The sequence below is a fragment of the Hoplias malabaricus genome, chromosome 8 (genome assembly GCF_029633855.1).
Source record: "Hoplias malabaricus isolate fHopMal1 chromosome 8, fHopMal1.hap1, whole genome shotgun sequence".
NCBI classification, from domain to species: Eukaryota; Metazoa; Chordata; class Actinopteri; order Characiformes; family Erythrinidae; genus Hoplias; species Hoplias malabaricus.
The window spans coordinates 848,642-875,000 of record NC_089807.1 but is presented as its reverse complement, the minus strand read 5'-3'; the positions used below and the strand labels follow the sequence as shown (position 1 = coordinate 875,000).

The 26,359-nt window shown below is 44.2% G+C and overlaps 1 protein-coding gene across 2 annotated transcripts in view; it reads left to right on the top strand.

Annotated features, from left to right (window-relative positions):
• Nucleotides 1-26,359, top strand: part of LOC136706170 (MAM domain-containing glycosylphosphatidylinositol anchor protein 1) — a 297,644-nt gene that overhangs the window by 178,604 nt on the left and 92,681 nt on the right. For both annotated transcript variants that reach the window (XM_066680124.1, XM_066680125.1), the window contains exons 7-9: nt 16,016-16,285; nt 18,445-18,774; nt 22,641-22,937. In XM_066680124.1, the coding sequence (XP_066536221.1) occupies nt 16,016-16,285; nt 18,445-18,774; nt 22,641-22,937 (897 nt within the window). The remainder of the gene's footprint in view (nt 1-16,015; nt 16,286-18,444; nt 18,775-22,640; nt 22,938-26,359) is intronic.

Sequence of the window (26,359 nt, the reverse complement as noted above, 5' to 3'; positions counted from 1 at the left end):
CACTGAGTTATCTGATCTAATCACATGCTGCTGCTGCTGCTGTCCACACACTGACCCATATACGCTCTTAAAAAAGCAGCTCAGAGAGAGAGAGGCATTTGGAGCAGAGCCACAGAAGATACACTTTTAGTTTCATAAAAAAACCTTTAAAGTAATAATTAGACACAACACACTCTGAGCCCTGTGTTTCAATAGATGCTTAATTGTGTTACTTTATTATCATGAAATATTACTGATATACAACACTGTACACTCACACAGTCACTCACTCACCCAGTCACTCACTCACAGTCACTCACTCACCCAGTCACTCACTCACACACTCACCCAGTCACTCACTCTCACACTCACCCAGTCACTCACTCACAGTCACTCACTCACCCAGTCACTCAGTCACTCACTCACACACTCACCCCGTCACTCACTCACACACTCACCCCGTCACTCACTCACACACTCACCCCGTCACTCACTCACACACTCACCCCGTCACTCACTCACACACTCACCCCGTCACTCACACACACACTCACCCTGTCACTCACTCACACACTCACCCAGTCACTCACTCACACACACTCACCCAGTCACTCACACACACACACTCAACCAGTCACTCACACACACACTCACCCAGTCACTCACACACACACTCACCCAGTCACTCACTCACACACACTCACCCAGTCACTCACTCACACACTCACCCAGTCACTCACTCACACACTCACCCAGTCACTCACACACACACTCACCCAGTCACTCACACACACACTCACCCAGTCACTCACACACACACACTCACCCAGTCACTCACACACACACACTCACCCAGTCACTCACACACACACACTCACCCAGTCACTCACACACACACACTCACCCAGTCACTCACACACACACACTCACCCAGTCACTCACACACACACACTCACCCAGTCACTCACACCTGTGGACAGGAGCTCACTTGAAAATAATCATACAATGACTAGGAATCATAAACGGTGCTAATCCTTTAGCTTTATATGTTTTTTGCAGCTGGTTTGCGCAGAATTATGTGAATTCATTTGTTCACCCATCTTCTGTAAGTGCTGTATCCTACTGAGGGTCTTGATGGGTCCAGAGTCTGGGCACAAGACAGAAACACAGTCTGAACAGAGGCCCAGTGTAAGAAACAAGCCTGTAATGAACTGTATATCGTTTTCCTTTGTTTAATGGAGTCAGCCATGAAGCTGCCACCTAAAGCCAAGGTAAAGTTAAGCTTCTCATCCAATTAAAGTTTTACGTCTGAGCCATAACCATTCCCCAGCCTTTACTGACCCTCAAACAATCGTCAAGTTCAATAAACAATTTCCACACTTAGGAACTCATTACACAGAGTCCAGGAAACCACAGCGCAGCTATTTTCACTTTTGAAACAGGCGTGTTGCAGCCGCTTTCCTGATAAGGATGCAGCCAGCGGGTTTTAATGAAAGCCCTAACTCTCAGATTGTTTGGCCGGTCTGGTCAGTGATCTCACCAGATAAAAAGTCCATTTGAAATGAGGTGATCAATGGCCTGATCAAACACATCCCTTCTGGCTGAGAGTGAGGGCTCTGTAACATGGAGTGTGTGGAGGTTTGTAAACAGGAGCTTCCTAACGGCAGCTGGGGGTTTGTTATTATGGCACCACCCCTGACACTAATGATACGTGTAGATAGACAGTAATAATGTAATTGATACTAATTAACAGGTACATATCCATATTCACTTGTCTGTTCTCTGAGCACCACTGGCCACACAGGAAAATTATGTAGTTATACACTTACAGTTGATCTACATTAAGAGAGGCACTATCCACATACTGTCATTCCTCTGGGTGATTGTCTGTGAAGAGTGTAGTATGGTTTCTCTGTGTCTGTGTGGGTTTCCCCCCGGTGACTGTCTGTGAGGAGTGTGGTGTGTTTTCTCTGTGTCTGTGTGGGTTTCCTCTGAGTGACTGTCTGTGAGGAGTGTGGTGTGTTTTCTCTGTGTCTGCGTGGGTTTCCCCCGGGTGACTGTCTGTGAGGAGTGTGGTGTGTTCTCCCTGTGTCTGTGTGGGTTTCCTCCGGGTGACTGTCTGTGAGGAGTGTGATGTGTTTTCTCTGTGTCTGCGTGGGTTTCCCCCCGGTGACTGTCTGTGACGAGTGTGGTGTGTTTTCTCTGTGTCTGTGTGGGTTTCCTCTGAGTGACTGTCTGTGAGGAGTGTGGTGTGTTCTCCCTGTGTCTGTGTGGGTTTCCTCCGGGTGACTGTCTGTGAGGAGTGTGGTGTGTTCTCCCTGTGTCTGTGTGGGTTTCCTCTGGGTGACTGTCTGTGAGGAGTGTGGTGTGTTTTCTCTGTGTCTGTGTGGGTTTCCTCCAGGTGACTGTCTGTGAGGAGTGTGGTGTGTTTTCTCTGTGTCTGTGTGGGTTTCCTCCGGGTGACTGTCTGTGAGGAGTGTGGTGTGTTCTCTCTGTGTCTGCGTGGGTTTCCTCCGGGTGACTGTCTGTGAGGAGTGTGGTGTGTTCTCTCTGTGTCTGCGTGGGTTTCCTCTGGGTGACTGTCTGTGAGGAGTGTGGTGTGTTCTCTCTGTGTCTGTGTGGGTTTCCTCTGGGTGACTGTCTGTGAGGAGTGTGGTGTGTTCTCTCTGTGTCTGTGTGGGTTTCCTCTGGGTGACTGTCTGTGAGGAGTGTGGTGTGTCCTTCTTGTGTCTGCGTGGGTTTCCTTCCACGCTCCCAAAACATACGTTGGTAGGTGGATTGACTCAAAAGTGTCCGTAGGTGTGAGTGTGTGAGTGAATGCGTGAGTGTGTGTGTCGCCCTGTGAAGGACTGGTGCCCCCTCCAGGGTGTATTCCTGCCTTGTGCCCAATGATTCCAGGTAGGCTCTGGACCCACCACGACCCTGAACTGGATAAGGATTACAGATAATGAATGAAGATGGTGCTACACTGTGTAGAAGCACAGCTGGTGCTAACAGACACTTGTGGTTTGGCACACCACAGCAGATGATTTTCCAACAAACCGAGGTTCAAATCACACACAACTGCGGTGGGCTACAGGGCTTGTGTTTTTATCCTCCACGTGTGTTCAGGCTGTGACATCACCAGTCAGGGAGCTCCCACAGTGCCCCCTCCCTGTGGCTCTCTTAAATGCACATACATTAACTTTAGCCTTGTGCTTAATTTCCTCAGACGCAGAACAGAAATTTGAAACGACACACACGTCATTATTTTAATATACTGTCTTCATTTTGAGATACCTTCCACGTTTTTAAATACAGTGGTATACAGTATTACCATTTTACCGCCCAACCCTAGATCTGCATAATTTTTTGGCCCATTTCACCCTGTTCTCCAGTGGTCAGGACCCCCATGGAGCAGGTATGATTTGGGATGTGGATCATTCTCAGTGCTGCAGTGAATCTGATTGCACTGAGCCAATCCTCAGCGCTTAGGAACTGATCACTCATCAGTCAGAATCAAGACCTTCACTTGTTAAACGTGTCCTCATAAAAATGTTCCAACATCTACAGTAAAGTTTTAGAGAAGGTTACAGCTGTTGCAGTTGTGAAGGCAGAGACAAAACTAATGTTACATTTATTTGTTTTTTCTCCTGTAAATCATCAATGATCAAAGTAATACCCTTATTTCCCGTGTTTGTGGATGTTTATTTTACCACGTGAACACAGCACTGTCCTTCACCTCCCTGTTTCATGGCGAATGACCAATTGACAATGTCTTGGAACACACACACACACACACACACACACACACACACACACACACACACACACACACACAATCGTGTTTATGTGAATTGTGGGGACATTGCATAGACTTCAGTTCATTTTCTGAAGACTTACACTCTAAATAAAAATTTAAAAAGTTTGTTGAGCGATGCCATAGAGGAACCACATTTCCATGTTTGTTAAAGGGATGTGTGAGTGTGAAGAACATTTTAAAGGTTTAAAAATCCACTTACCATTTACATGTTAGTTAAAAAGGGTTCTGTATGGAACCAAAGTGGTTCTATGGCACCACTCAAAAAATCTTTGTCACAACTTTATTTTTAAGAATGTATCATTTAACTTTTCCATATGTACATCTAGCTTTACCCTAAACCTAACCCTAACTCTAACCTTAAACCTAACCCTAAATGTAACGCTAGGCTTAAACATTTACATTATTGAAACCAGCTGGTGGTCACCACAAAGAAGATACAGGGGTTGGACAATGAAAGTGAAACACCTGGCTTTAGACCACAGTAATTTATTAGTGCGGTGTAGGGCCTCCTTTTGCGGCCGATACAGCGTCAGTTGGTCTTGGGAATGACATACACAAGTCCTGCACAGTGGTCAGAGGGATTTGAAGCCATTCTTCTTGCAGGATAGTGGGCAGGTCTCTACGTGATGCTGGTGGAGGAAAACGTTTCCTGACTCGCTCCTCCAAAACACCCCAAAGTGGCTCAATAATATTTAGATCTGGTGACTGTGCAGGCCATGGGAGATGTTCAACTTCACTTTCATGTTCATCAAACCAGTCTTTCACCAGTCTCACTGTGTGTATTGGTGCATTGTCGTCCTGATACACGGCACCGCCTTCAGGACACAGTGTTTGAACCATTGGATGCACATGGTCCTCCAGAATGGTTCTGTAGTCCTTGGCAGTGACACGCCCATCTAGCACAAGTATTGGGCCAAGGGAATGCCATGATACGGCAGCCCAAACCATCACTGATCCACCCCAATGCTTCACTTTGGGAATGCAGAAGTCTGGTGGTACGCTTCTTTGGGGCTTCTCCACACCGTAACTCTCCCGGATGTGGGGAAAACAGTAAAGATGGACTCATCAGACAACAGTACATGTTTCACATTGTCCACAGTCCAAGATTTGCGCTCCTTGCACCATTGAAACCGACGTTTGGCATTGGTGTGAGTGACCAAAGGTTTGGCTACAGCAGCCCGGCCGTGTGTATTGACCCTGTGGAGCTCCCGACGGACAGTTCTGGTGGAAACAGGAGAGCTGAGGTGCACATTTAATTCTGCCGTGATTTGGACAGCCGTGGTTTTATGTTTTTTGGACACAATCCGGGTCAGCACCCGAACATCTCTTTCAGACAGCGTCCTCCTGCGTCCACAGTGAATCCTGTTGGATGTGTTTGGTTCTTCTTGGTGGTATGCTGACATTACCCTGGATACCGTGGCTCTTGATACATCACAAAGATAGTCTCGGTCACAGATGCTCCAGCAAGACGTGCACCAACAATGTGTCCTCTTTTGAACTCTGGTGTGTCACCCATAATGTTGTGTACATTGCAGTATTTTGAGCAAAACTGTGCTCTTACCCTCTGCTAATTAACCCTTCACACTCTGCTCTTACTGGTGCAATGTGGAATTAATGAAGATTGGGCCACCAGGCTGCTCCAGTTTAGCCATGAAACTTCCCACACTGAAATGACAGGTGTTTCAGTTTCATTGTCCAACCCCTGTATGTCCCCACAGTGTGAGTGTGTAAACAGGATTTGTCCACACATTGTGATATTTTCTTGGCACACACACACACACACACACACACACACACACACACACACAAATAGAGCTTGCTGGTTGGCTGGTCACAGACACATACTCCATCTTCTGTTCCATTTATGTGTACCAAGGAGACAGATGATGGCGAGTGGAGGAAGAAGAGACAGGAGTGGGCATTCTTTTCCATCAGATGGATGCCTGAATGTTAGACCCTGCTGTACATTACCTTTAACACTGGCCATTCCCCTTTATACCCACCCGTCTCCTCCCAACAGCCCGTGGTCCAGCCATCTCATAAATGTCCTGATTTAAAGCTTCTCCTGGAAGGGTATAGGAGCAGCCGAATGCCGGGGCTCTATCTGCTATTGATCAGAAGGCTTCTTCTCATTATACCAGCATCGCGTTCCCATCCTTTACCTTCGATGCACCCTCCGCTGACTACTAATACACCATCAAATGTAATGAGAATGAATGGGTGCACGAGCGCCAGCGTACACACAGCATTTCCCCTTGGGAAGAGGACACTTACCGCTGTCGCTGTTTAAGGATTCAGCTCTGAAAATGGACTCTTGCTCTGATGTAAAGTTCATACATAAAGAGGATTTGGGGGAAATACTAAAGAAAAACATCATGCATATTGAGCAGAGATGGAATGATAAATATGCATGTGATCAGTTAATGTATGCGAACTCAAGGAGTGACAGCACGCATGACTTTGACAAACAGGCCAGTGGAAAAGTAGAGGGGGGGTGTTGCAGAAAGGAAAAACAGACGAGAGGAAAGGTGCTCACACTCGCCTTCAGTGCACTGTGATTTATTCAATGGCGCTAATTGAGACAGGCGTCGTTAAAATCGGTGGCGATAAATTGCTTTAATGACGCTGGTGTCGTGTCTAACATTGCTGAGAACTAATTACTTTCTATCTGTTGCTGGGCACCACACGGCTGCGTAGAGTCTCGTTAATCCTGGATGTTGTCTTTGTCGGCGTCCGTGTGTGTGTGTGTGTGTGTGTGTGTGTGTCAGACTGACTGTGATTGAAGGATGGGCTGCTGTAATGGATGAATGATTGCTAAACACAATGAGTATTACAGGAAGGGAGAGTGATGAATGCGTTCGTGTTATTGACATCTCCAATGCTCTCTATTGACCTTCCCAGAAATTTCCATAGACTCCTGTTCTGGTATTTGTTTTGTTTTTTCTTTCCAGCCGTATGCACATACAGCTACCCAGGTACCCAGACGATTAGGTCAGGTAGGGACAAAAGTAACTGGAAAGATCTCCATCAGTCCAGAGAGTGCAGATTTACCCCTCCACAACCCAGATTTACCACTTTACATCCCAGGGCTAACCATCACAATACCTCTGTAATAGAACTTTATCTGCTCAACAGGAACCTACTGGACTCTACTTTCTGTTTGGGCCCTGGTTAGTTTTCCAGAACCTGAACACACCCGCCTAAAAATCTATAAAGTGTCTTATCAAAACTCTATCACTAATGGAAAGAGTGGGCTTTTAAAAAACCACAACAATGGCGGTGGTAACGTTAAGCGGTGTTTACTCATGGTGTATCGGCGTGTTGTTGTTGTTTGGGACTGAACACAGCTCCGTCATCAGTTCAGACAGATCAGTAGAGTTTGTTCCTTCCTTGTTGCAGCGTCCAGCTCTCGCTGGATTCTTTCGTCGGCCACCGATCCAAGGAGCGCTCGAACCTCTTCAAAAGACCACGGTGTCATTTTACGAGCTGCCGTCGTGAGTCGGATAAAAACAAACGTGATCTCTGCTGCAGCTGGAGATTTTACAGATGGAGAGTTGGAAATTTACCTGATGGTAAAGTTATAAAGTCAAGTCGAGTAGGGACCATGCAGTGGATAAGTGCCATAAACAAGTCCTGATATAGGGCATTGTGTCCTTAATCTGTAATCAATCAAATCAAAGTTTCTTTGTAATATAAATACACATCATACATGGTACAACTACCAGTGAAATTCTCAGAGCATTGTCCTTAAACCTGAAGTGACAGTTGAAGGTGTTCTCTGCAGAAACGGACAGTAACACCTGTTCCTGACTTTCGACTCAGAATTAATGTTTGATTCATTCTGACCAGCTCTTCGCTGTGATGTTTACCCAGGTGATGTGCAAGAAAGGCTGATTGAAATTTGTCAGCAATGCGGTACGAATGCCTGCATGTCTTGGGGGCTGGTTGAGGGTCTACACTCCTGTGGTTTCCATGGTTGCAGTTTAATAAGCTCACCGAGCTTCTCCGCTCTGTTCTGCCTGTCATTTTTCCTTCACTTCTCTGCTATCTTTTGATTGTTATTTAAAACCTGGGCTGCACCTTCTCACTCTCTGCCTCCACTGACTTTGCCTTGGGGCTCCTTCTACGCATCTCCCTGGGTGGAGTCAGCAGTGGTGCCCAGCATTGCTTATAAGATAAAGCGTCCTAAATAGTGCTGGGCTTGTGTGTTTGATTGCACACGTTGAAAGGAGACACACGCTCTTTGAAAGGCAGCTTTTGAAGAGTACAAAGCCTTTCTGCCTTTGTGTTGTTAACTGTGTCGCTGGTCGTGTAAATAGAGGGGGCGGACAATATGCCGTGATGGAGAACTCAATTATGGCTCCAGCACCAAGAGGCTGTACATGTTGGACATGGTTGTTGCATGTTTCAAGCCAGGCGCAATCAAACTCATCAGCATGTGATAGCCAGACTGAGGGGATAATGTTCATTTTTGATGGCTTCTCTTTTGGAGTTTCAGTGTAGTGTTAGCACCTCATTAAAGATGTGGATATTTACATTTTACAGAATAAAATGTGTAACTCTCTCACATCTTACAAGGCTTAAAGAAATTATATTGTTATAAGATGTAGCAGTGAAAACACACACAAAACACACATACACGATCTTGTATATGTGAATTGTGGGGACATTACATGGACTTTCTTTCACTTTGTGGAGACTTGCTGTTAACTTTTCATAAGTACTACCCTAAACCCAACATAACCTTTAGACATGTCTTCACCTTAAAAGGTAACAGTCCTCTCTCGTTCTCTCTCTCTCTCTCTCTCTGGTTTGTAGTAAAGCCTGTAAAAGCACATCAATCCTATTACTGTGGGATGACCAGGAATCCACGAAGTGATCTGCTACCGTCCTCTTTTCCACTATCGGGCAAAATTGAAACGATAAATTCTTTCCTCTGCAATCTCCACCATCTCTCTTTCTCTTTCTCTCTCTCTCTCTCTCTCTCTCTCTCTCTCTCTCTCTCTCTCTCTCTCTCTCTCTCTCTCTCCATATATTCTCCCAGTGATCTCTCTTTTATTTGCTGTACAAATAACAGAAGCTGCTGGCAGCAGCGAGGCTCAGATTGTGCACCGTGCTCCTGCGGCTGGTGAACACTGAGACATTCCGAGTCCAGAATGAACAGAAAAACAGTGCTGCCAAGCACAGCTCAGCATTACTTCTGTCCACTGTAGCAGGCCTCTGGGGAAGGGTCAGCTGAGGTCGACTGGTCATTATCAGTGAGCTATGAATTCAGATTGATGATGAAGAATGTTGAGTCTTTACATTTATTGAGACATTTATCAAGACATTTATTGTCAGGTGATCATTTTCAGTGTAATCTGCATTGTGAATATGAAGAACCGGATCCTCTGCATTGAGCTGTAACCATTGGTTGGTTTTGAAATCAGATGATGGATTTTTGAAAAGTGCTAGACCAATTTATTATTCATTCATTTATTAATTGTCTGTAACCCTTATCCAGTTCAGGGTGGCGGTGAGTCATTTGGCGCAAGGCAGGGACAGAGGCAGAGCGCCAGTCCTTCACAGGGCGACACACAATCACACACTCACACCTACGGACACTTTTGAGTCTCCAATCCACCTACCAACGTGTGTTTTTGGAGTGTGGGAGCAGACACAGGGAGAACACACCACGCTCCTCACAGACAGTCACCCGGAGGAAACCCACGCAGACACAGGGAGAACACACCACACTCCTCACAGACAGTCACCCGGAGGAAACCCACGCAGACACAGAGAGAACACACCACACTCCTCACAGACAGTCACCCGGAGGAAACCCACGCAGACACAGGGAGAACACACCACACTCCTCACAGACAGTCACCCTGAGGGAAACCCACGCAGACACAGGGAGAACACACCACACTCCACACAGACAGTCACCCGGAGGAAACCCACGCAGACACAGAGAGAACACACCACGCTCCTCACAGACAGTCACCCGGAGGAAACCCACGCAGACACAGGGAGAACACACCACACTCCTCACAGACAGTCACCCGGAGGAAACCCACGCAGACACAGAGAGAACACACCACACTCCTCACAGACAGTCACCTGGAGGAAACCCACGCAGACACAGGGAGAACACACCACACTCCTCACAGACAGTCACCCGGAGGAAACCCACGCAGACACAGGGAGAACACACCACACTCCTCACAGACAGTCACCCGGAGGAAACCCACGCAGACACAGGGAGAACACACCACACTCCTCACAGACAGTCACCCTGAGGGAAACCCACGCAGACACAGGGAGAACACACCACACTCCTCACAGACAGTCACCCGGAGGAAACCCACGCAGACACAGAGAGAACACACCACACTCCTCACAGACAGTCACCCTGGAGCTGTGTGACTGTGACAGCACCTGCTGCTGGGAATGTGTGATTCAGGATGATTTACATCCTGTTAATGTGATAGTTTGGTTGGTGGTGGGTGGGTCGGGGGTTGTTTGACTGAACCAGTGACATTGGCGGGGTTGGCCTCACAACCGTAAGTGCACATTATTCATTCATTTTTAATTGTAATTAGTGCCTTACCCTGGATGATATTTGTGTTCACACAAATGATATATTTTCCAGTAAAACAGGAGCACAAACAAAGGCCTGGGGAATGAAATTGAAGAACAAGGGCACTCAGAAAGTCAGTGTCAGAAAGTCAGGGGTCAGAGATACTCTCAGCTCGTATTGATATCGGTACATACCAGGGGTTCCCAACATTTTATACGACCGCAGACAACAGCCCTTGTTTTTTCAGTGGATCAGGGGAGATGTGAAGGGTAGGGGTTGTTGAGAGCTCCGGTTCAGTCTCGAGTGATGGAGGTCCAGTGAGCTGTAAATCTGTGGGACCCTGGGAACATGCTCTGAAGAATGGCCTCAGTACTCTGGGTGGAGGGTGTGGGATTAACTGTGTGGAGCTCGTAATCCCAGGACTATAACCCATATTGAACCGGAGCTCGCTAGTAGAGTGATCACTCTATTCTGTAGAGACTCTCTATCTCTCTCTCTCTCTCTCTCTCTCTCTCTCTCTCTCTTGCTCTCTCTATCTGTCTCTCTCTCTCTCTCGCTCTATCTCTGTCTCTCTCTCTCTTTCTCTCTCTCTCTTTATCTCTCTCTTTTTCTCTCCCTCTCTGTCTCTCTCTCTATCTCTCTCTTTCTCTCTCCCTCTCTGTCTCTCTCTCTCTCTCTCTCTCTGTCTCTCTCTGACTCTTTTGCTCTCTCTCTCTATCTCTCTTTCTCTCTCCCTCTCTGTCTCTCTTTCGCTCTCTCTCTCTCTCTCTCTCTCTCTCTCTCTCTCTCTCTCTCTGTCTCTCGCTGCTCTCTCTCTCTCTCTCTCTCTCTCTCTCTCTCTGTCTCTCGCTGCTCTCTCTCTCTCTCTCTCTCTCTCTCTCTCTCTCTCTTTCATGCTTTGCATCACTCTCAGTGTTTCTGTCTTTCCAACACACCTTAAGATGAGTGAACTCAGCTTCACCTACTGTGGACAGTTTTGCACACACAGTGAGTACAGTGTCTGTCGAGAAACTGGGGCAGTTGCACATGAGCCTAAGCTCAGCAGGCCCAATGCCAAACGTCCAGCGCTGGGCTGTAAGGAGGTGGAGCTGCGTTCTCTGGTGTGAATGAAATCCATCCAGTAACATTGGGATGAGGTGGAGTCATGTTTCTAAACAATCCCCATCATCCATCACAATCACCAGACTTTCCTGAAGTTAATAATCCTCACAGAAAAGACTCAGATTCAGGAGAAATGTTAGTTGAGCAAATCAATTAATAAATAAATCCAAATTTATTTATATAGAGCTTTTTCACAGCAGAGAGTCACCACAGACATTTTACAGAGATCTGGGTCCAAGTCAAATACTTCCCCAGTGCATGAGGAAAACAAAGACCTTGAAAGGAATCAAGAATCATATGTCTGTTAGAGATAATGAGTTATAGTAATGCGACTGTAAATTAAGTTATGAAGATGTATGAGGGAGTAGGAGGTGGTCAGTGATTCTGTGGGAGGGTAAAAACAGGTAAAATTTGTTTGGGCTGAAACAGTCCCTTGCATGGCCATGCAGGATGCTGTGGGGTGGGAGCTGGATCAAGGCAACACCAGGGAGAGCAGCAGGAACAAGGCATCTGAATTCATGAGAGAGAGAGAGGAGAAGGAAAACCAGAAAGTAAGAGGAAAAATAGGAGGATTAATCAGTTCATGACAAAATGGGAAAAATCTGCCTGCAGGAAAATACTAAAAATGATGCAGATGCCAAGCAAGAAAACCCAGCAACAGACAGGCAACAGACATGAGGGGGGAGTATGCAGTCTGGTTGATGATAACCAGAAAATGAACTAAAACAGCTGTAATGACAGTAGTAAGGCAATGTTAATACAAAGTAGTGTGAATATGTAAAAACAGCTATAACCCCCACTACAGAAGCATTAGTCAGAATGTGGATGATTAACCAATAGCCTGTGTGAAAATACAGGCTCTTTGTGAGATCCTTGTCTTTCCAGATGTGAGGAAATACAAGTAGAGCAATGTCCTGTGAAAGTACATGATGGGTGATAAGGTATGAGACGTTCAGTGAGATGCAGCTGCGTAAATCATTTATAGTTTTATAAACCAAGATGAGTATTTTATAGTCAGTGCAACATTTTACAGGTGGTCAGTTTAGGGATGAGAAGACTGGGGTTATATGCGCAACATTGTTAACTAACTAAAGCTTGTGTAATGCACTGAATGAGTTCCCTGCCAGTAGCACGTTGCAGTAATCGACGGTTGAGGTTATGTACGTTTCTCCACATCTAATAAGTGAATATATAAATTTATTTATGGAAATATCATAAAAGTGCAAGAAATCCCTGAAATGCATGCTCCTTACAAATATGGCACCATTTTAAAAGTAAATTAACAGGCTCCATTGGTATGAGATTTAATGCTAAAAAGCATTATTACAGCAAAGAAATAATCTACAAACACACATTTCCTTACTTTTTGTGCTATATTTAGAATGATCTGGATTAGCCACATAGAGCCTAAGGTCATTATGTTGAGTGCAAAGCATCAGCCGGAGGGTTATTAAGCACCCCTCCACTGGGCTGAACCTATACCTTTGATGTTCCTTATTGGTTGATATTGATTTCTGTGGTCTGGTTTGGACTGGTAATTGAGCTTTAATAAATGCAACCACAAAGAGAAATCATAAAGATCCAAGCACAGCGCACCATCGAGAGCATTGGCCTCTTTTCACACAGAGCTCAGGTATTGATTTGTTGATTGATTGGAAGGTCTTAACTATCTTCCAATTTTAATACAAACTGATTTCAGTGTGTTGAAGGAAGATCTGATTTGATTTAATTGTGTAAATAGTACAAATTAATTAGTATTACAAAAATGATTAACATTTTTAAAAATAATTATTTTAGCAAATGCATCAACACAAGTGAATTCAGTCCCTGGTGAACTGACTAGTGCACTTCATGTTTCCGTTTCTGAGCTTAAAGAAAATTATAGTGAAGACATTTACATCTTGTGAAGTTTCTTAAAACCTTTGAGATGTGTCTCAAATTCACAAATCCCATTTCAAGAAAGGTCCTCTTCGCACAGTTGGAAGTCATTGCCCAGTAACTTTCAAACTTCTTGGAAAAAGCCTGGTCTAATACAATCACCGCCAACATCTTGTTGCCCAGCCTTTGAAAGCATGTTCAAATTAAAAGCAATGATATTTACACCCTCTTTAGCTAGTGCTTTCATTCCGAATCAGAATGCATTCTGTTTATTTATCACTTTCCAAGCCGTAAATAGATTTGTTTGGCAATAGTCATCTCTGGCTATTTTGTATTCAAACGATGGGCTGTTAAAACATCTGCCAAAATAGTTCGTATTGATTCAAATAGTTCTGCTGCACTTTGGGAAGGTAGCACTCAGAATGGGGGGTGTATGTGGGTCATTTTTAATTGGTCTGAACTTGGACCCATGGTAGAAGGACTTCATCTCTCATCAATTTGTCCTATTTGTTTTAGCTCGCTCCTTGTATTGCCTTCGGTTTTTGGACAATTGTGGTTTTCAGAGTATGGTCGTGCAGATGGCTGGCCTTCGTTTGTGTGAACCTTTTTAATTTGAGGGTGTAGTTGTGTGTGACTCTAGTGCTTGTATGGGTTTGATGTTTGATATTGTGCTCCTGGGGCTTCAGGCCCGTGAGTCTCCAAGCCCCAGTCAGAAGATTAATGTCCCTCTGGACTTGTCCTTTCTGTCTGCTACTGGCGCAGGCCCAGCCTCTGTTCTCTTTTTCTTATTTCCTCCCACACTTCCTCACTCTTACTGTCCCTTTATCCCCTGCTCATTGAGGTGAGATCCCTCATAACAGTCTCCACACTTCATCTCTGGCTTGTTCTCTCACAGGTTTTTAGGACTCTCTGCTTTGTGGCGTTTATGAAGTTCAGTATTCCAACTATTTTTTTTTGTTTTTAATTGATATAAGTTCAGTCCAGAGGCAGTGTGGAAGTGTGAGACAGTCTGTCTGTTTCACCTAAAACATGGGTACTTACTCCCATCAGAACTTGGCTTCAAAATGCCTGAAAAAACAAGATCTATTTGGATAAATCTTTTGGTTTTAGAGCATTCCATTCAAGGATGGACTAGGCATGAATAAAGTTGTGGCAGTTACAGTAACAAGGCTGTTTCTACAGTTTTAATTGGTCTGTGAATATATTAACATTGTAAAAACATTATAATCATCCTGGAATCTCTCAGTACACACTGTGAAAAATTTTAATGCTCTTTAATGCCACTTAAAACTATATATTATGTTAAAGAAAAATGTAATTAGAACATGTCCATATATTATATCAGTTTACAATGGAATATTTTTGTTTCAATTGGCTCCATTTCTCAATGTGGAAACGTCAGTTTACCTGTCAATCGTCACTATTTCCTAATTTCTCCTTTCCTTCTGCGGGCCGCTGACACACACGGAATGTGTGAGGGACTGGATGAGTGTGTGAAATTGTGATTCTGGGTCAAACATCTGAACTGGATGAAGGGGTTAGAGATGATGAATGAATGAATGTGCTGAAGTGTTGTGAGGGTCTCTGCAGTTTTAATTCACTGCCCCAAGGACCATGACCCCAACTACTTTGTGAAAGGTTTGTAGTTCTGATGACAACCTGAGATAAAAGAAACCTTCCCCTCGTCCCTCCCCATGCTGTCCTCTCTGCTGCGGAGCCCAGATAAAGCTCTGTCAGGGGCTTTAAAAGCTTCTTCAGATAAAAAGACCCTCATCTGGAAGCATATCCCATTAAAACCGCATTTTACATAAGACCACATTCAAAGAACATTCAAGAACTGTTGACTGGTAATTTGTGCTGGAGAAATACTACTGGTGCTTCTTCACTGTATACTACATACTCTACTGGACACTACTGTCTGTTTGGTCCCTGGTTCCTGGTTGTTTTTCCATAACTGCAGCTCTTCCCAAAATGTATCTGGTGTCGTCTCTAACCCCGTCTCTAAGGGGAACAGTGGTCTTTGGAAACCACAACAACGGCGGCGGTAACGTTAAGCGATGTTACTCATGGTGTATTGGCGTGTTGTTGTTGTTTGGGACTGAACACAGCTCCGTCATCAGTTCAGACAGATCAGTAGAGTTTGTTCCTTCCTTGTTGCAGTGTCCAGCTCTCGCTGGGTTCTGCTTGCTTGGAAACATAAGAGAGCAGGGACTTTAAAAGAACCCAGTTCCAGAGACTAGGACCAGGAGTAGAGTAGGGACCATGCAGTGGGAAAGGTTCATAGTGGATACATTACATTACATGTCCAGAATATTTGTAGACCCACTTAAAATGACTGGGCATTAGGTTCTATAAGATTTATTCTGTGTGGAGATATGTACAAGCTCTCTGTGAAAGCATTGACAGTAAATGAACCTCAGAATTTCCAAGCTCAATTTTAAGCATTAGCTATATATATATATATATATATATATATATATATATATATATATATATATATATATATATATATAAATCCCAGCACTGTGCTGTGGATCAGTGGAGCATTTCAACCATCAACACCTGACCTCTTTAAGGTTTAAATGTGAATGCCATCAAAATCTGGCAGAAGTCTAGTGTCCCGACATCTAGTGTAAACTCTACCCTGAAGAGCTGCTCAGCTAATTCTGAACCCTCATTTTATTTCCCTCCAGCGCCCCCTGCCTTGAAGCTTTCTGTGAACGAGACGTACGTGGTGGACCCTGGGCAGGATGTTACGTTGACCTGCGAGGTGACAGCAGGCTTCCCCACTCCCACAGTTACCTGGTCCCGTTATCCTGGGCCTCTTCCTCGTCGTTCTGTGGTCCGCGGTGGGTCGCTCACGCTGCGGTCTGTCACTTCAGCTGAGTCTGGATTTTACAACTGTACGGCTGTCAACAACGTGGGAAACCCGGCCAGGAGGAACGTCAACCTCATCGTGAGGAGTAAGTCCGATCAGTGTCTGTAGCTCAGGTGTGTCGCGGGTGTACACTGTGATCGAATCAGCAGCTGCCCTGTTAGTAATGGAGGGTCAGTCTCATGAATCTTGGAGAAAGCACACATTCATAGCGCCCTGCTGAGGCTGGGGTCATTGTGTGTAATCGACTGGGACTCTCTCACACACACACACACATATAAATATTTGTTGTTTCTGCTATATGTGTCAGGACATTCCATAAACACTCAGGAGATGCTTTTGTCCTGACATTTCCCCAAAACTGAACATTGAAGCTGAGGGTCGAGGCACTGGGGTCATGAAGGTTGATGGAGGTGATGGAACTGTCCCTTCACTTTCCCCACATCTATTTGTCCTGCTGATTGAGGAGAATGAACTGGCAGCACTTCTGCTCCAAACCCATGGCCTTACGGGTAAATGAAGTGGGTCTGAGGCAGAAGGGTTGTTGGTTCAATCCCTCGACCAGGAACAGTGCTGTCTCCTCCATCAGCATTCGTGTCTGAGGTGCCCTAGACCCTCGGCTCCTCTTCAGGTGCTGGCATGGCTTCTTGGAAGGTCCAGGTGTGTGTGTGTATGTCTGTGTGTGTGTGTGTGTGTGTGTGTGTGTATATATATGTGTGTGTGTGTGTGTGTGTGTTTACACATAGTACACTATGTTGGCACCCAAAGACCTGAAGTATAATTACACTTGATGGAAGTGGAAGCCAAAGCTCATAATGCTGTCCGCCTCTCCATGTCAAAAAGTGTGTGTGTGTGTGTGTGCGCGCGTGCACTGCGCGTGTTCCGCGTGGGGGCAAGGCAGCAGTTGAACTCTGATTAGCTATGCTGCCTGTGTGTAATCATGTCAAACGCTTGAGGCTCTGGCAAAGACGCTGTAAAAGCCAGCATTACACCCAGCCGTCATTAGTGCCCCGGGGCTATTCTTAGCCCTTTTAATCATCTTTATTTACTTCAATTAATTGCACTGGAAAGAGGTAATTAGCATCAGTTCTCTCTCTCTCTCTCTCTCTCTCTCTCTCTCTCTCTCTCTCGCTCGCTCTTTCTTTCCAACTCTGAGGCGGATGTGAACTCAGGATCAGTCTCTGATATAATGAGCTCAGGAATGTGTGAGGAACACATACACACTGTAAATGCAGGGGGCTGTCCGTTTGGACACATGGATCTGATTCTATGGCTCTGAAATCCTCAGCCTCTACCTTTTTGAGGGCCATTTGTCATAGTGTCAGAGCAGTAAACAGTGTCCTAAGATTGTGGAGCTGTGAGTACATTTCAGGAACAGATTCCTCATGTACCTATTACACAGGAGCTGAATTTAACTTTGGGGAATTGACGATTAAATGGAATAAACACTGAAAGTGACAAAAAAGAAATGCTTGCATATTTGATGAATGTTTTGTCCTTTCTTAATACATTCATCAATATCCATTTACTTGCTCTGGACCCCCACAGAGCAGGTGTGATGTGGTGGTGGATCATTCTCAGCGCTGCAGTGACACTGACGTGGTGGTGGTGTGTTAGTGTGTGTTGTGCTGGTGTAGAGTGGATCAGACACAGCAGTGCTGCTGGAGTTTTTAAACCCCTCAGTGTCTGGACTGAGAACAGTCCACCGACCAAAAACATCCAGCCGACAGCGTCCTGTGTCACTGATGAAGGACTAGAGGACGAGCGACACACACTGTGCAGCGACAGATGAGCTACTGTCTCTGACTCTACATCTACAAGGTGGACCAACGAGGGAGGAGTGTGTCACAGAGTGGACAGAGAGTGGACACAGGGTTTAAAAACTCCAGCAGCACTGCTGTGTCTGATCCACTCTACACCAGCACAACACACACTAACACACCACCACCACGTCAGTGTCACTGCAGCGCTGAGAATGATCCACCACCACATCACACCTGCTCTGTGGGGGTCCTGAGCGCTGAAGAACAGGGAGATAGGGGTTAACAAAGTATGCAGAGCAACATATGGCCCACACTCTTTAAATATAGAATGGTGATTTTAATGTTATACTTGATCAGTGTATTCAGAGGTTACAGTCACTGAGATTATTGCGTATTTTTCCTCATGTGCAGCGATTTCACAAATGTATTTCCTTTAACCTGCTGCTCTCTCTCTCTCTCTCTCTCTCTCTCTCTCTCTCCACAGTGATGAGAAATTTGACGTTCCAGATCACGCCGGACTCCAATAAAGATGGTGAGAGTATTCAGATGGGTCGTGACCTCAAGCTGTCCTGCCATGTAGATGCACAGCCGCAGGATAAGGTCAACTACACCTGGTATAAGAACGGCGCACCAGTTTACCCCTCGGACAGTCTGATTGTCCTGCGCAGTGACCCCGACATGCCCCCAGGCACCAGCAGCCTGGAGATCGTGGACATGAAGTTCAGAGACCAGGCCACGTACAGCTGCATGGCCAACTTCCCCGGGAGCAGTGTTCCAGAGCTCCGCATGGACTTCAACATCACACAGAGCAGCGGTGAGCGCGAGGGGGGCATCACCTTGTAATATTCATGTCCACTGCTGCAAGTTTCTCTTTGATTTTCTTGAGTTTGATTTTTCAATTTACACCACTTTGGGACCACTCTGTTGTTAATTTAAATTGATGAGACAATGATACTGCCCAAAGGTGTGATTGTATGACTGGGTGAGTGTGTGCGAAACGATCCAAAGGTGTGAGTGACTGGGTGAGTGTGATATTTTCATCAAGTTGGAAAATACAAAAATATGCAACAAAAGTTCTCTATCGTCTAAGAATTCTACTTGTCCACGTTAGCTTTAACAAACAATCTCCTTTCATGTCCCTCCATTTAATTTACATCTCTACACTCTTTACCCTGTTAGTCCACTCTTCCCACGTTAGTCCACCTCAGTTCCTGGCATGGGTGTAGGCTTGCATATTGACAGGAGGGACATGTTTCCACCAATATTTTGAATAGAAAGGAATATCCCTACCAGTATTTGAGTGACATACTTTGAGTGGAACATTCTGATTGTGCCTCTTGGATGCCCTGTCTTTAAGAAGACGTTTAGGCATGCCAGAGTTTGATTGGTCGAAAGGGAGGGGACTATGTGAAAGATGATAACACAATGTGCAAATATTGTATTTACTGCTGGACACAGAGGAGCTAAGAGCTGATCAATGTGTTTGTCCAATGAATAACTTACACAGCACTCAGTGTAATGAGGATAAAACTAGTCTGTTTATTACTATTTATGCAGGTTCCCAAACATCTTGGAATTAAGCTGTTTCTAACTATATATATATATATATATATAAACATATTTATTTGTTTTTTGAAGTTATTCTTTGATAGACCAGAGGATTTTCCTGCACCACATTCTTGTCTGTGTGTTTCCAGCACATTAATACTGATCTTGTTCCTGGCTCGGAGCAAAAGGCGTCCTCCACAGAAGAGCTATGAAAAATGAATAGATGCCATATCCCATTTCGATCATTAAGCATCTCCTGATGATGTCCAGAAACCCATGAATAAAACAACACACGAGTCCAGACCTCTAAAGCTTGCTTCTGCTGTGATGAATTTCTGCGCTGCCTTCTGAAGGTGTTTTACTTTGCCTCTGTTAAGTTTTAACCCCTCTTCAGAGGTTAAACACCTCACACGTTATAAAAAAAATGAATACTGATGAGGCATCATTCCAAATTTTTGTCTTCATGCAAAAACATATTGCACAGAATCTTAAAATCCCACACACAGCAAAGGTCCAGCTTAAACAACTCAATCAACCTAGCAGCAGAATTACGCAGCCTTATGCTGTGGTGCAGTGGGGATGCCTGATTATAGGTTTATGCTTTTATTATAGGTTTATGATTATGCTTTTATAGGATATAGATATTGCTTCAGTCCTTCTCAAAGTTATTGGATGGAGCTCTGTTATTGCATCACATGCAAATGTTTCACCAAGTTTTCTAATATGACATTATATGCTTTTCTACAGAGATTATACACTCTGTGCACTTCTCTGGGTGCATCTTAATGTAGCAGAATCTTTGAAATATAAGGCTTGTTCCAATTTCTGTGAGTTGCATATATTGGGAGCCTACAAACACATTTCCTGCATAGGAAACTGTCTAAGTCAGCCATTCAGTGATGTAGTTAGACAGCAATGAGATCGCCTTCCTGTATCCCTCACTTCATGTGACTGGTGTTTACTCCCCTCAGGTCATAGTCATATTAGAGTGTATTGTATGGTTTATCATGATTGTTTTGGCTCCAGTCCCTACTTTATACCCATCATTGTGTCCTTCGCCATGTTTTTATTGTTTTTAATGATGCTGGCAGATAATCAGGGAGCCAGAGCGAGTGATTGGACTTGTTTAGCTGTAGGATTTCTGTGCAACTCTGGGCTTAGCTCTGAGCTCTATTTCCTAATTTGTAGATCTGGCTGTCCCATGTCTTTTTCTCTTGCTGTGAAGGTGGGTCATGTCCCAAAGTATGTCTTTACCAAGCCCCCAAAATCTGGCTTCTGTGAGTAAACAATGCCTAGGGATAGATGCAGTTTGACCCATATTGTGGAAAAGAGGCAGAACATACTGATGCATCTGATCACCCAATCCTTTTGTCTCTTTCAAACCAAAGTGAGTTCGCATCCCTCTTTGTTGGTGATTGCCAGGTTTCCCAAACTACAAGAGCGCTGCCAAAATTCTCCTCGTAATATCAGACATGTTTCAAATGATCTGAGCCACTTAGAAGCATCTAGGCCTGGATTCAGGGGTCTTGTGAATTACAGATTCACATGAGATTGTGAACAATGGTGAGTGAGGCATCAGTGTCACAGCTGGAGTCTTTTGGTGTATGTCCAACTTTAGTGGTTCCCTCAGAAGCCTTGGAAATATGCCTTCGTCAGGAGGAAGTTTTCTACTGGGACATTGTCGGAATGGTGGGTTTTCCTCATGTACCTTTTATAATCTCTGCTCTCTTTTATCAGGAAAGGTTTTTTCTACCACCTTTTTTACTGTTCTATCCTGCCTTTCAAAAATGTTGACCTTCTGGGAGAGCTACAGTGGTTTTCTGGCTCCACATCACCACTGTGATCAATCTCCTCCACTCTCCCCCTTTCTCACATTAATCTTCTTGCTCTGTTTTCCTCGCTGTGCTTTTTCCATTTGTTTTACAGGCTTGTGTTTCTGTTCTAGACTGATATCTGGCAGATATCTATAGCGTCAGGGTTTATCATTTAGCCTTGGGGCTCGTAGCAATGTTCTGTGGCCATTCTTTCACAAGCATCACCTCCAGATAAGGTGAAACATTTAGGGGGTCAATAAAAAGACCAGTGCTGATTGTAGGAAGATATTTTTTATGTTTCTACTCTTCTTGTTCCTTACCCTTACTCTCCTTGGGATAGACCCAGATGGATAATGCTTAAAGCCTCTAAATACTTTTAATTATTGTTAAATATATATATATATATATATATATATATATATATATATATATATATTTAGAGAAAAGACTTCTACCATTTCACTTATGAAATACAGCCCAATTCTGTTAAATTCTATGAGGTTGACATTCACACCTAAGCTTCAAATTTGGCATTTTTCTATTTTAATTAAAATTCAGCACATATACATGTCTCTGCTTTTTCCTGAATCTTTACATACTTCCCAGTCCACTCCATCTTATCTTATGCCAAGTTTTGGGGCTATAAAAAGGGGCTGAAACCCAGTAGACACATGTATGGGATCTGCCTCTTACCATGTGTGTTGTGTTGTATACCAGGTGGTGTCATGTGTGTGAAACAGACCAGTGGACACTCAAGACCTCACTCAGGAATTAAAACCTTTTTATTCTCCAGTGCCTTGGTGTCTGAGGAGTGTGTGTTGGATGGCGAAGCAGGGAGTTTGTTGCTGCTGTTGTTGTTGCTGCTTCGTAAACAACAAGGAAAATCTTGATGAGCTCTAGAATCTGAGGGTGTTATACATATGTAGGAGGTCTTGTTATATGCAACCCTAACCCTAGCCTAGGAGTAAAAATATACCCAATCTTACCTAGTGTTGGTTTAAGAAAAATATAAACATAATTTCACACAGTGCTTCTGAGTGGTGCAGCATATCCCTGATTATACCTCAACCGTCCAAGGTCAGGTGTCACACTCTGGGTGGGTGGGATCTCCCCTCATTTCCCCATCTCTCAGCTGATGTGACAGATCTAAACAGTTTGCATTTCCATCACCAGTCATCAGCTGCAGTTTGAAAATAAGTAATGGATTTGCATCATGTCAGGAAACACAAGTTCACCACCACCCTCATTTCTACCAAACACTTACACAGGACTCTATGTACATAGACATTTATAGATATCTCTCTTTTCTCTTTTCCAGTCATTCCTCCAGTCCTGAGTGTGCCAGTGGGGGGGTATGTGGTTAATGTGACTGAGGGAAGGACGGCTGAGTTAGTTTGTTTGGTGGATGGTAAGCCCCGCCCGCCTGTGATCTGGTCCCGTGGCAACAAGGACCTACCAATGCCATCTGGCGACTGGACCGTGGAGACAAGGGATGGACGTCTGAGGATCACCAACGTCACCCGGGACATGATGGGACCCTACCGATGTCAAACAGCTCCCTACAACGGCCTCAACATCAAACGCAGGACATCACAGGTGCAGCTCAATGTGGAATGTAAGTACCCACAATATTTCACACATCATCACACATCAATCCCCAAATCTCTGGGGCTGTAAACCAGGCATCTTTAAGTTCAAGTGCTGAGCTGTAGTAAGGACACATTCACATTACCAAATCAGACTTAAGCCATTTTCTTTTGGGTACTAGATCTGATATGTGCCCAATTTGTGGGCATGTGTCATGAACGGTCACATTGGATTTCATGTGTATTTTTGCGTGTACACATGGACTTTGCAGTGTAAGTTCCTCATAATAAGAATGGAGGAGAGTCTAGAGCTCAAATATCACTATATAAAACTAAAACTAAAACTACTACACCCAGACATCCTGATGAAGATTAGGAATACAGAAATATAAACTTTCATCATTTAACAAACTGTTTCTATCTGACCTACATTTTACACTACATAGGGTGGAGGGGGGCATTTTTGATTCAGCCGAGGTGCAACAATAACAGGCGGCTGGCTTTTTTTTTTTGCCTTATGGTCCTAATCAAGTCCTGTCAATGAGCTTTTTGCTGTCCTCCTAAGCAAAATGTGATGCTAAATTCTTTATGGGCGTAACCCACATAGTCAGCTTTATTGCTCATCCCACAAATGCATGTTCCACACAAATGTGGTACCATTTATAGGGCAAATTAACAGGCTTTCCAAGAAGCATTGTTACAACCAAGAAATAATCTACAAACACACATCTCCTTACACATTCTTTTGTGATGTGTTTATATCAATTTGTGTATGGTTGATGTTTCAGGGAAAGATTCCTTCACATTACAGTCAGATACAGGCCACTTATATTTATGAATGTGAACTGTAAAGTTCACCAAATCTGATCTGAGCAAAAAAATAAAAAATAAAAAAATTCATAACTGATGAATGAGGCTTGTAATGTGAACATAGCCTAGGACTCTGCCTTTCATCTTTCTGAATGCAGTCCCTTCATCATGAAGGAGCTCTCTGAGATGCAGAATGCTGTCTTTGGCATGTGAAAGCCTCTTAGAAGTTGTGTGCAAACGTGTGGGTGGGCTAATGACATGCTTTGTTAATTTTCTAAGAGAAATTAAGTCCTTTGGCATATCTAATAATTTTCTGACTTTATGTCTAGGGCAATATAACATGTATTATAAAATCACACCATTCCCAAGCAATAACCAGGTAGACAGTAACACTGCCTAATAGACTGAGGTTTTCGTACACCGCTGCCACTCCCAGAGCCAACAGAGCTCACCAAGCAGGGAACAAGTGTCCTACTGGAATTAGTGGAGATCCTGGAGCTTGGAGACTGATGTATAAGCACCCTGCCAGAGCTCCTGGAGCTCACAGACCAAGGTTTTCAAACCCGTCTGGCACTCCCAGAGCTCCATGAGTGTTGCAACAGTGCACGGTTGGAGCTTCTAGAGTGTGTGGGTCGCAGTGTAAGCACCCCGCTGGAGCTCCTGGAGACCGTGGACCGAGGTTTAGCAGCCGCGGGGCCTCCTGGAGCTCACAAACCAAGGTATAAGCACCCCCCAGTGGAGACCCTAGAGCTTGTGGACGGAGGTTTTAGCACTCCCCTGGTGCTCCCAGAGCTCACTGAGCAGAGAGCAAGCTCATGGCTGGATTTGCTGGAGATTGTGGAACAGCACATAAGCACTTCACTGGACCTCCCATAGCTTGCAGACCAAGGTTTAAGTGCCACTGGAGTTCCCAGAGCTAGTGGAACTGGGTTTCTTCGATCTGAAGCTTGTGGAAAGGAGTAAAGTGAGGTTTAATCATGTGGAGTTTGTTGTGGAAACACTGTGTGCCACTTTATATTTGTTCCTTTCTTTGTATCAGAGAAAAACTGTGTGTCATCATAAAACATTGTGAGCCAATTAATAAGAATGGGGAGGCATTACTGTCTTACAGTGAAACAATTAATAAAAAAGGCAGCATTCCTGTTATTGTTATATGAAGCTCACTGCAGTTTACTGGATATACATGGAATCATATATTCGCAGGTTGTCATTTTCATTGTTAACGTATAGTACATTGTTAACTTATAGTAATTATGTGATTTACTGTATTACTATCACACCTCTCAACACTATCCAGGGATCAGTCTGTGTTCTAGTGCAATTACTTTAAATATACAGCAATATTAGATTTAATTTTATATATTATTTTGTATAATGGTCAAGTATATGTGGTCGTGACCCAGTAAAATAAAAAACTGAACAAATTGTGAACACAGGATTTTTCCCACGCAGGATTTTAACAGGTGGGATTTACAGTTTTGCAGTGACCCCGGCCAGGCTTTTGCCTGAAACTGTTTAATGATAGAGGGTGTTATTGCTTTTGATCCATTTGCTGCTACAGGTGCAGTCACCAAACTGAGAAAAGCCTCAGTGTTTTACTCGTGCTGGACTTTGTTGACTTTTACAGCTCTGGTAAAATGTGAAAGACCCTGAACTGTGCAGAGCTATTACCTGAATCATAATCCCTGCGGAGAGCACGGCACAGTTAGATCAGGTTTATGGAAGTTGAACTAATGCGGTTTTAATCCAGGATTAAACACAAGCAGTTTCAGAGAGAGTGAGAGTGAATGTCCCATCATATCATATCATACATCTGTTTCTATATCTGTATTTATATCTTGTTGTTTTTTAAATGTTGTGAAGAAGATGATGAAGGATATTCCTACGCCAACACCGTTCTTACATTGTAAATTAACAGGTTTATTACAATGAAAAGAACAGCATCTAAACAAGCACCAGTGGACTACTTGTTGAGAAGTTTAGCCAATGCCTTCTGACTTTACCCCCCAAGGTCACTTGTTTAAATAGGTTGTTTTGTTCCTATATAAGTTAATGGTATAGTGTCTTGTTTACATCATCTCCTTTTCTAGGACTGAGGAGAGTGACAAGAATTATGACTTCCTGTTTTTTTAACATTCAGGAAAGTTTCTTACTCCAAATACTTGATTCCCATGCAGACATAACCCATATATATGAACTCAGAACAGTCAAACATTTCTTAATGCTGCGCTTAATGGCATATGCATGTAAAATACAAATCAGTCTACTGTATATCTACACTGAACTATCACTGGGTTAGGAACGCATACTTTGTTTCTACACTCTTTTACCATTTTATCAGCCCCACTGGCCATAGAGCAGCACTCTGTATTTCTGCAAAAATACAGACTGTAGACCATCTGTTGTTCTGCAAATGTTGGTCGCCCCCTCCAGTGCTGCTGGAGTTTTTAAACCCCTCAGTGTCTGGACCGAGAACAGTCCACCGCCCAAAACATCCAGCCGACAGCGTCCTGTGTCACTGTGCAGCGACAGATGAGCTACTGTCTCTGACTCTACATCTACAAGGTGGACCAACGAGGGAGGAGTGTCTCACAGAGTGGACAGAGAGTGGACACAGGGTTTAAAAACTCCAGCAGCACTG